Source organism: Fonsecaea pedrosoi (genome assembly GCF_000835455.1).
Source record: "Fonsecaea pedrosoi CBS 271.37 unplaced genomic scaffold supercont1.5, whole genome shotgun sequence".
NCBI lineage: Eukaryota > Fungi > Ascomycota > Eurotiomycetes > Chaetothyriales > Herpotrichiellaceae > Fonsecaea > Fonsecaea pedrosoi.
This window is the reverse complement of record NW_013550611.1, coordinates 2,609,601-2,625,105: the sequence shown is the minus strand read 5'-3', so window position 1 is coordinate 2,625,105 and position 15,505 is coordinate 2,609,601. Positions and strand designations below refer to the sequence as shown.

General features: G+C 54.3%; 7 protein-coding genes across 7 annotated transcripts; 5 read left to right on the top strand and 2 right to left on the bottom strand.

The window, feature by feature from the left end:
* Nucleotides 1-147: 147 nt before the first annotated feature.
* Z517_08423 (uncharacterized protein) lies at nucleotides 148-1,576 on the bottom strand (the record flags this gene model as incomplete). Its single annotated transcript, XM_013426939.1, has 3 exons — nucleotides 148-216; nucleotides 414-520; nucleotides 661-1,576. The coding sequence occupies 3 exons, from the start codon at nucleotides 1,574-1,576 to the stop codon at nucleotides 148-150; spliced, it is 1,092 nt and encodes a 363-aa protein (XP_013282393.1).
* Nucleotides 1,577-2,015: 439 nt separating this feature from the next.
* Nucleotides 2,016-3,346, top strand: Z517_08422 (uncharacterized protein; the record flags this gene model as incomplete). Its single annotated transcript, XM_013426938.1, has 4 exons — nucleotides 2,016-2,300; nucleotides 2,375-2,495; nucleotides 2,589-3,011; nucleotides 3,213-3,346. 4 exons carry the CDS (start codon nucleotides 2,016-2,018, stop codon nucleotides 3,344-3,346), a joined length of 963 nt encoding a protein of 320 aa, XP_013282392.1.
* An 805-nt stretch (nucleotides 3,347-4,151) lies between these two features.
* Z517_08421 (uncharacterized protein) lies at nucleotides 4,152-4,969 on the top strand (the record flags this gene model as incomplete). The annotated part of the gene is made up of 2 exons (XM_013426937.1): nucleotides 4,152-4,503; nucleotides 4,587-4,969. The coding sequence occupies 2 exons, from the start codon at nucleotides 4,152-4,154 to the stop codon at nucleotides 4,967-4,969; spliced, it is 735 nt and encodes a 244-aa protein (XP_013282391.1).
* A 796-nt stretch (nucleotides 4,970-5,765) lies between these two features.
* Nucleotides 5,766-7,796, top strand: Z517_08420 (uncharacterized protein; the record flags this gene model as incomplete). The annotated part of the gene is made up of 5 exons (XM_013426936.1): nucleotides 5,766-5,823; nucleotides 5,878-6,056; nucleotides 6,122-6,960; nucleotides 7,021-7,160; nucleotides 7,219-7,796. 5 exons carry the CDS (start codon nucleotides 5,766-5,768, stop codon nucleotides 7,794-7,796), a joined length of 1,794 nt encoding a protein of 597 aa, XP_013282390.1.
* A 382-nt stretch (nucleotides 7,797-8,178) lies between these two features.
* On the top strand, nucleotides 8,179-9,864 carry Z517_08419 (uncharacterized protein; the record flags this gene model as incomplete). Its single annotated transcript, XM_013426935.1, has 1 exon — nucleotides 8,179-9,864. The coding sequence occupies one exon, from the start codon at nucleotides 8,179-8,181 to the stop codon at nucleotides 9,862-9,864; it is 1,686 nt and encodes a 561-aa protein (XP_013282389.1).
* Nucleotides 9,865-10,352: 488 nt separating this feature from the next.
* On the bottom strand, nucleotides 10,353-12,341 carry Z517_08418 (uncharacterized protein; the record flags this gene model as incomplete). Its single annotated transcript, XM_013426934.1, has 3 exons — nucleotides 10,353-10,755; nucleotides 10,835-12,039; nucleotides 12,210-12,341. 3 exons carry the CDS (start codon nucleotides 12,339-12,341, stop codon nucleotides 10,353-10,355), a joined length of 1,740 nt encoding a protein of 579 aa, XP_013282388.1.
* Nucleotides 12,342-13,379: 1,038 nt separating this feature from the next.
* Z517_08417 (uncharacterized protein) lies at nucleotides 13,380-15,155 on the top strand (the record flags this gene model as incomplete). Its single annotated transcript, XM_013426933.1, has 4 exons — nucleotides 13,380-13,688; nucleotides 13,746-14,344; nucleotides 14,430-14,853; nucleotides 14,949-15,155. The coding sequence occupies 4 exons, from the start codon at nucleotides 13,380-13,382 to the stop codon at nucleotides 15,153-15,155; spliced, it is 1,539 nt and encodes a 512-aa protein (XP_013282387.1).
* Between the last annotated feature and the right edge of the window lie 350 nt (nucleotides 15,156-15,505).

Genomic DNA, 15,505 nt, shown 5'->3' with positions numbered 1-15,505 from the left:
GAGATCCGATCAATGGATACATATAGAAGGAAGTAGGCAGTGCAAAGATGGTTCAGACTCAGACTCATTCTGCTTTGTAGAAAAAGGTACCCAGGTAATCCCGTATGCTTTAGTTACTGTTCTATCACTCTACCTTGACACAGCACTCTACTCCAACTTTGTCATGTCCAGCACGACACGACCTTGAATGCGTCCTGCGTGCATTTCGTCAAAGACCTAGATTTGAAAATTCACCCATGTCAGTCACTCAGTCAGTCAGTCCGTACATAGTACCTCGCATCATACACCCCGGCGTATTTTGGCTCTCATGGGCTTCAAGAGTAGAGTCGCCAGAGACGAATACCCCACGAGATCGTAATGGTGATTGTAGAGCAAAGCGAAGACAACGATGAGAAAAGGAGAGAGACACTCACCTGAGTCAGGTGGCTCATCGGTCGAACCGTGACCTGGGGATCAATCTGGCCTCGAGCCAGCGGTTTCAGGCATTCGACTGCGTCTTTACGGTTGCCGATCATGGTGCCTTTCATCCCTCACGTTAGCTACACGCTTCCACTTGAGAGAGAGAGAGAGAGAGAGAGAGAGAGAGAGAGAGAGAGAGATGATCGGAAAGTTGAGGGAAACCCTGGAAGAAGGGGCCTGATTAGTTGATTTCCTACTCACCCTTGATAGTCAACCGGTTCATAATCATATTAGAAGGGACAGCACCCGCTATAGGCAGCGAGGAACCCTCAGGCAAGCCGACGCACACGAGCGTACCACCATAGCGAACCAGGTCCAAGGCCTGATCGTACGATTTGGATGACGAGTTGCTCACGAGGATGGCGTGGGCGCCGCCACCCGTGAGACGTTTTGCCTCGTCGGCCAGGGCCTTGTCGGCGCCCTCGCCGCTGAAGTTCGTGAAGTCGAGAAAGGCATCGGCGCCGATCTTGCGACAAAAGTCCGCCTTGGAAGGGTGATCGATGGCCAGGACATGAAGGCCCATGGTCTTTGCGTACTGTGTCGCCAGCGAACCCAGGCCGCCACCACCCCCTGAGATGGCGACCCATTGGCCTGGACTCAGCTCGGCCCGCTGTAGGGCGACATAGACAGTGATGCCACCGCAGAGTAGAGGGGCAGCCTTGGCCGAGTCGACGCCATCCGGGATGGGCGTGGCGTATTGGGCGTTCGTGACAAGGTATTGCTGAAAGGTGCCTGGGTGACCCAGACCCGAGACTTTACGGAGCGTGCATTTGCTCTCGTAGCCGTACAGGCACATCTCGCAGGTCAGGCAGGATGAGGCGATCCATTTGATGCCCACGCGTTCGCCCAGTTGTCGTGCCGTCACCCCCGGCCCCAGCTTGACCACGACGCCGACGCCCTCGTGGCCGCCGACCTGGCCTTCGGGTAGACGAACATGGCCCAGTGTCTGTGTGGCCAGCGAGTAGTCCGTGTGGCAGACACCAGAATGTGTGATGCGGACTAGGATTTCGCCGTCCTGCGGCTCTGGCACGTCGACGTCGATGATCTCGGTGGCTGTCGTGCCGGGATTGGAGTATATGATGGCCTTGGCCTTTTTGGGCACCGTGAAATCGGACATGGTGAAATGAGGCGACCCTGAAGGGGGTTGAGAGTGAGTATATGGTATGTATATGGGTTGGGCTAGCAAGTGAGGCTTTTTGCTTGTGAACAGGACCTGTTCAAGCTCGCCAAGTGTAAAATGGAATCACCCACTGTCTCTCACTATACGGAAAGGTGATCGAACCCTAACAATTAGGTGCCTAGGTAGGGAAGGGGACCTGGAGCAAGGACCACCCAATGGCGGAGTAAATGGTGGAGAGCGATAATCAATTCCGTTCTATAGAGCCACACACGAAATTCCGGCACACACGAACCCGAGAGCTGGCAAGGGCCCGGCTACCCCCCCTCAGGGCATCCGAGCTCCATATGCAGATCAACACACGTTGATACGAGAATATGTACCTACCGAGTACATGTTTTCACGAGTCAAGATAATATTCCTACTTGTGATAAACAATATGACGAGACCTGCATTTGAACATCTCCCTTTGCGTAAAGGCGACCCGCCCTTCTCCGCCTGGTCCCTGTACGGGCCGGACGACCAGTTGGGCACATTGAACATATTGACGCCAGACGTGGTGACGGCCGCGGCTAAAGAGATCACCACGGGTGTACGCATAGGTCTCGATGCCCCCGTGGACTATCTTGCCCGGCCTCCGCACGACAGGAAACCCTTGACACACACCGTCATCCACAAGGCTCCTCGAGCTGTGCACGACGACTTGCTCGACTTCAATACTCAGGTGGGTCATTTAAGACCTTCTTCACTACTGACAACGACGCGTCCTCTCGCTGATGGACTACCCTACTGTCACAGATATCGAGCCAGTGGGATGGATTCCGCCATTTCGGGTATCAAAGCCTGGGGCTGTTTTACAATGGCGCCAAAGTGTCGCAGTTGTCGGGGCCTGAAGCGACGGCAAATCTAGGAATGCACGGTATCACCACCTCTGTCACTCTGCGTACTCCTCATCCTGCATGAACGGGTCGATGAATACAGGACATGGGTATTTCTGACATGAGACATCAAGCATGGTGTGCCCAGGGCATCGTCGGCCGCGGCGTCCTCCTAGACTACCTCCACTGGTCCGACTCCCAGGGTCAAACGTACGACAAACTCGGCGACCACGCCATCACGGTCGAAGAACTCAACGCCGTGGCAGAGTCACAGGGGGTCACCTTCAAAAAGGGCGACATTCTGCTCATCCGCACAGGGTTCCACGCGGGCTACGAGACCTTGAGTGCCGAAGAGAAAATCAGCTGGAGTCATCAACACCCGACAAGCCACGTCGGGGTCGAGACGTCGAGGAGCATGGCGAAATGGCTCTGGGATTCCCAATTCAGCGCCTGTACCTCGGACGCCCCGGCCTTTGAAGCCATTCCGAAGCGGTCCACGGGGATTGACGATTTGTTCCTGCACGAGATTCTTTTGAGTGGTTGGGGGATGCCAATTGGTGAGTCCCGACTACACCAACTTTGTGTCTTTAGGATAGACGATATGAAACACCACGTCCAGAGAAGTCAAGGGTTCATATCAAAGGAGAAACACCAGCCAATGAGGATCCTGATGATGATGATGATGATGATGATGATGATGATGATGATGATGTGAACAGGGAACGAATGCCAGTGTCAATTTGCTAATTCCTGGATAGGTGAAATGTGGAATCTGGAACAGCTCAGCCGCCACTGCCACCAGACGAAACGATACACGTTCTTCCTGACCAGTATGCCCCTGCACGTCGTCGGTGCGGTCGGTAGCCCCTCTAACGCAGTGGCCATTTTTTGAACTGATGTATGCCCAATTGTAGGGCATCATTGGTTTCTCGTGTGTTTTCAGCAATTTGACGAATTATGCAGAGGACGAACATCCCACGTTGATAAGAACGCAATGAATGGTTCGTTCAAGCAAATATCGGGCTAGGGAAAACTTATCCACTAGACCCCGTATTGGGATGCCAAATTCTCGAGGCTCTTTGTTGGTGTTGATGAAGATTCACTCGAGGATTTCTCGCAATGACCGCTTCACAGACGCCGGCTGATGAAGCAGCTATCTGACAGGCGCTGGTTGAGGGGCCTGTGTGGCAGGGATCACGAGAGATCTTCCCTGACCACTGTGTTTGTATATAAACAACCAGGCACCGCCTGATGCTAAGCATAGACAGACCTATTCATAATCTTGCTCATCCGCTGTTTGTGCAACAAGTCGGGCGCAAGCAGTAAGAGAGGCCAGCCAAACAACCCTAAACGACTGCCATTGGTACCTTGATATCAGGACTTAGGTAAGTTCCCAGAACCACGGAATGTTCATCCGCATAGCGAGTAACAAGTGGTGACCCGGCGGAATATGGGGGTTACCCACTAACCGGAAATATCGTCATTGGAATTGGTGAGTTCCTTGCCTACCCGGGATTGAGGGCACGCTCCCAAGTTAAAGGTGAAGTAGCATTGGCGCAGCATGCAAGGCACCAATCCAAGCCGACGGACCACAAGGAATAGAGTCCATTCACTGAGCACCCTTATAAATTTGTCCGGCCTTGATCTTGTTTGAACCTTATCCGAGAGGCATACGAAAACATTGGCTGTCGTACAAAATGGATGGCAAAGTGATCGCTATTACCGGTGGATCGAGTGGTATTGGCAAGGCGACTGCCAGAATCCTGGCGTCAAGAGGCGCCAAACTCAGCATCGCCGACTGGAATGCCACCTCGTTGGCTCAGTTGTCGGCCGAGTTCTCCTCCCAGTACCCCGACTTCCTTTACACGCAACTGGACGTCACCCAGCGTGCGAAAGTGGACGACTGGATCGCCCATACGGTCCAGCACTTCGGACGTTTAGACGGCGCCGCTAATTGCGCAGGCGTGACCGGCCGTACGAACGACCGGCTGCCCCTGACAGAGGTCGATGATGAGCATTGGGATGTTGCCATTGGCGTGAACCTCACTGGTACGACTATCTTTACAACTTCCCGCCTCCCCCTCCCTGTGACCCCAGAGGTATTCGAGCTCTGAATGACATACGTGGACAAGGCACAATGGCTTGTCTCCGAGCGCAGTTGCGAGCTATTGTCGACGGAGGCAGTATTGTCTCGATTGCCTCCGTGGCTGGTCTGGAGGGCATCGCGGGGATCTCACCGTATTGTGCGGCAAAGCATGGCATTATCGGCTTGACGCGGTCGGCAGCCAAGGAGGTTGCGCAGCGTCAGATTCGTGTCAACGCCGTGGCTCCAGGCACCATCAATACGCCCCTGTATCAAGACTCGATGAACGGTATAGCCGTGCCGCCTTCATGTCCTATGGGACGCGTGGCCGAGCCGCAGGAAGTGGCGGCGGTACTCACATGGCTGTTGGGACCGGAAAGCACATTCGTGACAGGATCGGTGTACACGGTGGATGGCGGCTGGCATTGTTGATGTTCACAAGATTAGGTCTATGTGGCTCAACGGAAACAGTCACATTAGCAAGATAAGAACAATCTTGGAGAAATGATGCTTTCATCATCAAGAAATTGGCTTGGTTGGTTTGCGTGATGATCCCCGTCGACGAAAATGCAGACTCTGGCGATATCTTGAGATGTTCTTGTGCCGTACGTAGCATCCTCGTATCAGTAATCGAGTATCCGTCGTCTTGATGTGTCGCTATCCCCTTGCTGTCTGGCACAAAGCTGTGTGTACTGAGTAGTCTGATTTGATCATAGGACGGAATTGACGCACGGAAAAGGAAAATATATGCAGCAACGTGACCATCGGGTATTTGCTGTGTGACTAACAGGGTTTGCCAAGACCAGGCCCTCGGAGGTATCGGCGCTAGTACGATGTACTCGGTATAATTACCTCCTGTAATTCCTTGATTAGGTAGTAACTCGTCTGCTCGTATATAGTCGACTAATCCTGGGGTTGCTCCATTGAGTCCCTGTCAATACTCATCCGCAACCTGAACCTGATAATCCCGCCACGGGCAACTTTTGAGATCGTGGATCCAATTTTTCAAAGCTAGTGAGTGAGTGAGCAAGTGAGTGGCTGAGAATGGCGGGATCGACTTCGAGATGGTCTGCTCGAGGCACACGGCCAGTCAGGGTCGCCAATTGTTCTGGTGGAAGAAGTCAGTGTCTCTGTCCCTGTCTTACTGGCGTTTGAATCCGATACTCTCTCTGCGACCATACTCGACTTTTCTGACTGTGACGAACTTCAAGATGACCCTGGCTATCAGATGCGGCGCCAGGCGGAACAAGGGGATGTTGATTTCATCACGGGAGACTACCTTGCGGGTACGCGAAAGTTGTTCGGCACCGGTCTCCCTCGCTCGTACTGAACCAATACAGAGGTGAGCTTGGCGGAGAATGCCGAGGCAATGCGCGCCGGACAGCACGATGGCTGGTTCTCTACATGCTGGGATGGCATCGAGCAGAGTCTAGACATCGTCGCGGAGAAGAACATCAAGATCATCGTCAATGGGGGAGGGTTGAATCCTCGTGGTCTCGCGGAAAAGGTCCAGCGACTGGTAAGGACAACATCACCGACTGCTACATCTACATTTTGCTGCTGCTGATAGTGACGATATTGCAGGTTGGCGAGAAAGGATACCTAATCAACGTTGCGTTCGTGTCTGGTGATGACGTGTTGCCCGAAATCAAGGATCAGCTTCAACAGACAGGAGAGTTACCACCACATCTCGACTCCGAAAACACCGAAGTCCGCCTCGATGAACGGACGCTGACGTTTCGAGACATGAACCGTAAGCCGCTCGTCGCTGCAAACGCTTACCTAGGTGCTCGAGCCATCCTCGCGGCCCTCGACGTTGGAGCGGATATCATTATTTGTGGCCGTGTGGCCGATGCGTCCCCAGTCATCGCCGCGGCGTGGTGGTGGCATGGTTGGCGAGCGACCGACTATGACCAGCTGGCCGGGGCACTACTTGCTGGCCACCTCATCGAGTGTTCCGGATACGTGACGGGGGGCAACTTCTCGGGATTCGACGCCTTTGACCTGGACTTGCTGGTCGACATCCCGTTTGGAATCGCCGAGATCGCCAAGGACGGCAGCTGCGTGACCACTATGCATGACACGGGAAAAGGGGTGATCAATGTCGACGTAGTTCGTTGTCAACTACTGTACGAGCTGCAGGGCGCGATCTATCTCAACAGCGACGTTTCGGCTGACCTTACGAATGTGAAACTAGAACAGGATGGGAAAAACCGCGTCCGTGTCACCGGTGTCAAGGGTAGTCCACCACCGGCCACGACAAAACTGGGTATCTTCTACCGTGGTGGCTATCAGTGTCAACTGCTGCTCAATGCCACAGGCTACAATACGGCACTCAAGTGGAAATTGCTAGAGAAGCAGGTCAAGTACGTCCTCAAGCAGAAAGGAAAGCTGGAGGACTTTGACGTGATCGACTTTCAAGTGTGAGTTATATCACCCTTTTCCCTGACTCGTTGCTCCGGTAGTGACAGCGGACCATGCAGCGTCGGAACACCTCAAGCAAACCCGCGCACTCAACTGAATAGTACCACATACTGTCGCATATTCGCTCAGGCAAGCGATGAGGCCACAGTAGCGTGCCTTCGAGCCGCGTGGGCGGAATTCGTCATGCAACATTTCTCTGGTTAGTCCGTCCACAATGTGCTTCCCCACCAATGAACTGATTCTTGATGGTGATACAGGTCTTCACTACGCTCTAGATTTCCGTAGCGCAGCTCCAATGCGCTACATCGCATATTACCCGGCATTGTATCCACAGAATTCTCTCAAGGAGTTTGCCCATATCTTGAAACCCGACGGCTCGATTGGCCAGACTCTGACGGCGGGCCACCCACCCCGGTACGAAGCCATCGAGAAGAGAACAAACTTCGACACGGAACCAACGTTTGTCCCCTCGAGACCCGAGACCAAAGTTGTCCGTCTAGGCGACGTGGCCCTCGGCCGATCCGGCGACAAGGGCGCCAACATCAACTTTGGCATTTTCCCCAAGACGTCCAAGATCTGGCCGTGGTTCCGGGGCTTCATGTCTCGGGGCCGTCTACGAGAATTGATCGGCGACGACTGGCGGGACAGATATTTCATCGAGAGAATGGAGTTCCCGGGCATCCACTCGGTGCATTTTGTGGTTTATGGCATTCTGGATCGTGGTTCGAGCAGCACCGTCGCCTTGGACAATCTGGGTAAAGGCTTCGCAGACTTTATCAGGGACAAATGGGTGGAAGTTCCCGTGGAGATTTTGGACCAGTTATCATCATCATGATAGAAGCCATAAAAAAAAAACATCTGCAAGGCTCTGTTAGGCTTTTTGGGCGGCGCTTTCAACACGCTCTGGAACCACCGGGAAAAGCTCAACATACGCGGAGTTATGGTGGCTGCAGGAGCGGAAACCACATTTGTACCAATACTACCACCACAACACCACCGCTTCCCCCCTTTTCCGATCGGAGAGCTGAATTCCGTATACGGCCAAGGGGTTTTACATGCTGATAAGTCACATATATACACCTACATACATAAGAACAAGCTACGCATTGATAGATGCACGTATCCCAGAGTCTATCAATGTCGATCCTTGTTAGATTAATAAAGCCAAGGTGAATAGACGACGTCATTATTTATTTTATTTTTGTGGCCCCTTCAACATGACGTCGCAGTCGAGCAGCGCCGACGTCGACGGCAGATGGGACGAAGAATACGACATCATCTGTGTAGGGTCAGGCATCGGCGGCCTCTCGGGGGCTATTACGGCCGCGAGCAAAGGCTTGAAGACGCTGGTGGTGGAAAAGACGTCGCAGTTTGGCGGCGTGACGGCCCTCTCAGGAGGGCAGATATGGTCTCCGGCCAACAAGTATCAACTGGCCCGCGGGATCGAGGACTCTTTGGAAGATGGGATCCGATACATCGAGTCGCTCGCAGACGGCTGGGCCAACGACCGCATGACGAGGAACCTCTTCAACACCGCGAACGAGGCATTTGATTTCTTGGAGGAAAAGGGCGTCAAGTTTCGCATGATCCCCAATCTGCCGGACTACTACTACCCGGACCTTCAGCCCTTCGCGAAGCGAGATGGGCGGTACATCGACGCCGAGCCGTTTGATCTGCGTCGCTTGGGTGACCGTTATAGGCACAAACTCCGCCACAAGGCCTGGTCGAGCCCCGAGATGGCTGGGATCACCGGCCGACCCGAGGCACAGCGACGGGACTTTGTGTACACCGGGGAAGCACTGGCCGGGTATCTCTTGCAAGCGGCCCTGGAGGCTGGAGCGACGTGTTGGACGAACAGTCCTGCCACGCGACTGATCAGAGGCGAGCCGGAGGCCGGGACGAGTCCACGAGTCACAGGTGTGGTGGTCGAAGGTCTTGATGGTGGTGGCCGAGAACAACGCATCCGGGCGACACGTGGTGTCCTCCTGGCCGTCGGTGGCTACGATTACAACTCTGCCCTTGTGCATCGATACGAGGGCCGCTTTGAACCTTACGGCACGCTCGTCTTCCCCGGAATTGACGGGGACCATCTCGCCATGGGGGCTGACGCTGGTGCCGCGATCGCGACGCTGCCACCTTCACGAAGTATCGTTCAGAGAGCAGTGCGCACGGGAATCCGGCGGGATGAGGACTTATCGTCGCCAACGTTGGACAACGAGATCCTCGCCATGTACTGGCCTGTCGGACCGCATGAGATCGTGGTGAACCGCGCAGGGAAACGATTCGCCGACGAGACCTTCTACCCCGAACTACACGCGAGTTTACACGTTCTCGACCCAGTGCGACATGTCCATCCTCACTGGCCGACGTGGCTGGTCATGGACGATAACTACTGGAGCTCACCGATGCGGAGACAGCAACCTGGGCCACCCAAAGAACAATGCCATGTGGCCGACACGCTTGACGAGCTGGCGACCAAGGCGGGGATCGACCCTCGAGGCCTCAAGAGCACAGTGGACCGTTACAACGAGATGTGCAGACAGGGGCGCGACGATGACTTCCACCGCGGTGAACGACCCTGGGTGACGTCCAGCCTGGCCTTCGCCCCTCTCGGAACTTCACCCCTGGGTCCCATCGAACAGGCTCCCTTTTACGCCACGAAACTCATCCAGGCGTTTTTGGGCGTCGGCGCCGCGGGGCTCGAAATCAACCAGCACGCCCAGGTCGTCAGGCAGGACGGCCGACCCATCCCGGGTCTCTATGCCGCGGGGAACTCGGCGGCGCGGACAGACTTGGGCATGATGTTGCAGAGCGGCGTCACGAACCTCCGCGGCATGGTCTATGGGTTCTTGGCCGCGAAGCATATGGCTGATAACGGGTGTCGGAGTCGGAGTCGGCTATGAGACCGTGGAGGCGGAGACGGAAAAAGGAAAATGGGACCGGTCGAAGCATCAATCCGGGAGGTCCAAGTATTCTTCGGTGGACGGAACCCAGGGCATCTCGATTGGTGACCATGTTTCACTTTCCAGGGAACAGAGGCAGTCGCGTTGACGGAATTCGGAATTGGTATGTATCGAGCTAAAAACAAATATCGATGCCCCGTATTGTCACGAGCATGCATGATAAATCGCTAGACGGGTGGTGGGCATCACAGTGGAAGGCAAATGGACCAAGGATTTCTGGACTTGTGTAGAGAATAGTTAATGTGAATTTTACATGGAAAAAGTGTGTCTGTGTGTACATGTTTCCATACAACCACGAAGCCTACCAGGAGACAAGAATGAACGCACCCCAGATCAACCAGGCCTATGCCGCACCACGTCTCGAGGAGAGCCGAGGGAGGACCGCCCATATACCCTTTACCCCCCCAAGACCACAGATGGAGATGCCCTTAGTGGAACTTGTTCTTTTCGGCGTTGACGTCGTTCTCGAGGAACACCTCAATCTTGGGCGTCATCTTGGCCGTAATGTCCTCCAAGAACAGAGCCGAGATCACTCCCACACCACCAAAAGCGATCGAGGTCAAGGCAACCGTCTGAGTGGCTTTCACGTAGCTCTCTGTGAATGCGCTCCCGGCTGCTGCAATAATGGCGGTCGTGGCGCCCTGAATCTTTGCCAAGGCATCGGCACCGAGAGGCAGGGCGCTCAGGACTTGCTGTGCCACAGCTCGCGAGGCTCCGGCGGCTTCAGCCGCGGGGATGACCCGCTTGACAGCCTCACTGGCAAGGGTGTTGTTCAAGATGGTGGAGAAAACCGTGGTGGCGATCAGGGCTCCGGCGTAACGAGTCACGGCACTGAGTAGAAGTATATCGTTAGTCGGAGACGCAACAGAAGGGGGGGAACTGTGATCGGGATGGGAGAATTGATGCTTACGCCAGACCTCCAGCGATACCGAGATCGACCTGCTCGGCGCCGAATTGGATGTATGCAATGCCGAGATATGCTGCCCAGGAGTAGGTGATGCCAGAACAGGCGCAAATGAAAATGAGAGGCGCAACACGGCCTGGTCGGCCTAGGGCAAAGAGCCCACCGAACAGGGTCATCAGTGTGAAGGCTATTATCATCTGCCATTTCCAATGCTTGATGCGGCCCCCTAATATCGCCAGGCCCATGGAGCCGACGGTGATGCCCAGACCTTGGACCATAGCCAGCTTCATGCCGTGGGAAATGGGATCCGTGGGTTTGGTGAAGAAGACGCTCACCATGGTACCCCATAAGATATTGGGCCCAAGGTAGAACATACCGCTGGAGATACCACAGATGAATGGCGCGGTGAATGCGCGGCCACGATTTCGGCTGAAGATACGTGATGGGGTGAGAGGTTGCTTGAGGGGCGCCCAGGTCTCCCAGCAGCCAAATATCACCAGCAAGACAAATCCGCTGACGAGGGTGCCCACGATCTTGGGGTCCGACTTGTCGGCGATGTATGAGGTGTCGACAATGCCGACCATAATGAGGGTGATGGACAAGATGAAAAGCGCGATCCCGACGTAGTCGAGTTGGCGAAGTGCTTGGTGCCAGGGAATACCGCGCGGATGGGCAGGCGGAAAGTAGAGGAAAGCGAGCATCAAGCCGGTGACAGCGTTGGCGATGGCATTGGGATAGAACAGCCACCTCCAGCCCTCACCGTTCTCTCCACCGTTGTTCACTGCAAATTTACCGGCGACCGGCCCAACGACCAGACAAAAGTATGCAAACGCTTCGGAGAGAACGACACCCAGTGGCCGCCATTTGAGGGGCAGGAGCTCCGGGAGGGCGAAACAGGCCATCTGACAACAACCAGTGCCGAATCCGCCGATAGTCATGCCGGCGATGAAGTGGTTGGAAGTCTTTGCAGCGCCTGTGAGGACACCACTGATCACCATGCACAAGTTACCGAACAAGATGAAGTAGCGCCGACCGAAGAGATCACTGTTGGCGCCGCAAATCATCGAAGCCACGATGGCGGCCACGGAGAAGGCTGAGAGGAACCAGGTGCTCTGGCCTGCGTCGGCATGTAGTTTGGCAGAGACCTGGGCTGAAACCGTTCCCACGGTGGGAAGCAGCCATATGGAAAGACCTGAGGAAGCTGAAAGAGCCTATACGAGGAGACAGAAGATCTCGTCAGCGTCTGGTCTTCTATGTCATCCGTTTCTCCCCGTTCAACCATGTCTTTTCGCCGCCAGGCTGTTACCACCTTCGGCATGACCGAGAATCTTGACTGAGAGAACAGAGAATGGTGATAAGACAGGAAAGGATTTATCCTTACAAACACCACGAGCCAGGTCTTCGGTGTGACGGAGTCATTGGTCATTGGTCTTTCGGATACAGGCACAGCAGATAGTTCGTGGGATTCTGCAGCCTCGACCTGGATTGCCGGGCTCGTAGGAGGCTTCTCCATCCTTGCTGTTGAAAATTTGTAGAGGTGAAGAGGGAGAAGACTTGAATAGATGGTGACAATGGGAGGACAGGGTCGATGCGGGAGGAGTCACCTCGTCTGTTCGTCTCAACAGGTCCCCCGAGCAGTCCTTATGTGAAGCTCAAAAAACGTGGTCACTCTCGGGAGAGGGCGCGGAATCGACTTATTTGGACTTCGGAGACGAAACCCTCTCTCCATACGGAGTACTCCAGACTCCATCCCCTGCCGAGAGTTGTGGGGATAACAGGGATTTCCGCACAAACCAAGGCCATCCTTATTCCGAGCCTTTGGGTCCCGCTCTAATTCCGAGACCCTAGCTGCCTAGCTACCTAGGTGCGTCGACTAGGTTGGTTCCTTGTCCTACCACGTGCTTGCCCAGAAGGCTGGTAGCGAGGCGTGGCGTGGGGTTAAACTGAGTACCTCGTACTCCGTACTTTCCTGTACCTATTATCAGCTAGTCTTGAGAGCGTCAAGGGAAATAGTAAGCAAGCTGGCAGGTCGACTCTGGTGGAGATGTACAGGTACCAGGAAGGTTTGTCTTGCTCCTTGCAGATTCACCAATTCTACATCCTTACATTTACCATGTGGACGAATAATCAGTATTGCCTTGTCGTACATTGCGGCATGAACGTAAAAAACAAGACCAGATCAATAGCAGCGACAGTTAAAAAGATCCCCTATCTACTCCTCATTCTTCCTAACAAGCAGTGAAATGTAGGTACTGGAGGCACCATCGTCAGCCTGACTAAACCACATGTCAAAACAAATACAAAGACAACCATTTCTACACTAGAGTAATGGCCAGGCCCTGATGCTTTGCTGTTCGACAATCCTTTCGTCCAAGTCACTGCGTCAGACACAAATGACCGGACTCCCCTACTGGAATTCCGAGCACAGACTATTCCGCTATCCTTGCCCGGAACATGTGAATATGGCGACATAATACCCTCTGAAGAAAAAGAAACCCTGGCCACCATCAGTGCATCTTGCAAAGGACTTGATCAAGGTGAAAAACCCAACATGTATTTGCTCCAGCATGTGTCGCAGCATCCGGTCTTGTACCCATGTGTTGGAGCCGTCCTCGTTCTGGTCGTCAGTCTCTTGGCTACTCGCTACCGCCGAGGTCTGCGACAAGTGCCAGGCCCGTTCTGTGCGAGTTTCACGGGTTTCTGGAAATCTTACGTGTCGTGGGTAGGCAACTATGAAAAGGTGATTCGAGAATTGCACAACCGCCATGGCCCATATGTTCGCATTGGACCCAACACCGTGTCGATCGGAGACCCGAACGCCCTCGCTGTCATCTATGGCATCAACAAAGGGTATAACAAGGTATGATCGACTGGTTCAGGCGCTGGGGGTGTATCCTTTGATTGAAACTTTGGACAGACTGAGCTCCTTCGAACAAACATGATGGTGTACAAGGGTCAGCGGCTGCCAAACCTCTTCGCCATCAGCAACGAGGCTGAGCACGCGGCCTTGAAGCGGCCTGTCGCGCACGCGTATTCAAACTCGGCCCTTACCGACCTCGAAGACTACATCGACAAGTGCAACGACATCCTCGTACGTCGGCTGGACGAGGTATCCCGGCATGGCGAGCAGCCTGTCGACATGGCCAATTGGCTCCAGTACTACGCCTTCGATGTCATTGGAGAAATCACCTTCTCAAAGCCCTTTGGATTCTTGGAGCAAGGGTCCGATATCGAGCACATATTGGACAACATCCATGACTCTATGGTATACAACTCACTGGTCGGCCATATCCCGGGTCTCCATGAGCTCCTGCGAGGCAACCCGCTGCTCAAGTATATAATGCCCAATTCAAAACGTTCCGACTACATCACGGACTTCACCCTCAAGCGAATCAGCGAGCGTGAGACGGCTAATGTCAAGAGACAAGACCTGATGGGGAGGCTCTTCGCGGTGCAACATCAAGACCCCTCGAAGATGCCCCTGGAGCACATTCTGTCTCATACAACGACGAACGTGTAAGTCAGACTTGAGAGTCTCTTGATCCTTCCTTCCCCCTTTTCCTCGCCTGATCGATTCAGGTCTAAAAGTGAGATGTGCCAGTTTCGCCGGAAGCGACACGACAGCCATCGCCCTCCGTGCCCTAGTATATTACCTCTGCCGGAACCCTGCCGTTTATGAAAAACTAGAGAAGGAGGTCCAAACCGCCGAATCCAACGGCGAGCTGAGCCGGATCGCCACCTTTGCCGAAACCCAACGGCTGCCTTACTTCCAAGCCTTTCTCAAGGAAGTCATGCGTTGCTTCCCACCCACCGGCATCATCCTGGAACGTCGCGTGCCCGCCGCTGGGTTGGACTTGGACGGAGGCCGGATCCATCTGCCTGCCGGGACGATCGTGGGGATCAGTGCGTGGGTGATTCACTATGACAAAGACATTTTTGGCGCTGATGCAGAGGACTTCCGTCCGGAGAGGTGGTTGGAAGCATCGACTGAGCAGAGAAAGCGGATGGAAAAATTCTGGTTCACGGTATGTTTCCCCCCCTCTCCTCCCCCCTGCCCTTGGAAAGCGACATCCGGACATGGCTCTGTTTGCTTGTTACTGACGCCCAACCCAAACTCCAGTTTGGCTCAGGGTCGAGAACGTGCATCGGCAAAAACGTCGCCCTCATGGAGATGAACAAGGTATTCCTCCATCTGATACGCAATTTCCGCGTCGCGCTGGCAGACCCCGAGATAGGATGGACCACGCACACCACCACCGTGGTCAAACAGTCGAATTTGATCTGTCGATTGACACCAAAGGCCCATCTCTTGCCGGCTGAGCCGTGAAGCTTGTCGGCCAGTGGAGGTAAGTATTTCGTCTGGAAGAGACGGGTTCTAGACGGGTTCTTGTGGGGAGCAGCGGCATTTCCTTTCAGCGACCTCTGATATCTGGACATTGGGGACTATCTTCCATGGGACGTCGGGGTGGTTCGTGTCTCTTAAATCCCTTTGTGCAAAGACGAAGCTATGAGCAATCACGAGGACAAAATCAACCCACCAAGACGCGAGTGATGGCAGAAGAGCCCGCCATATCATCGACCATGTGCGTAGAAATCTGATCGATGGCTTCTCAAGATGGCATTGTGTACCTCGTGGATGGAGAAGTTAACCGATGGTGCGCGATACTCCTCACACAT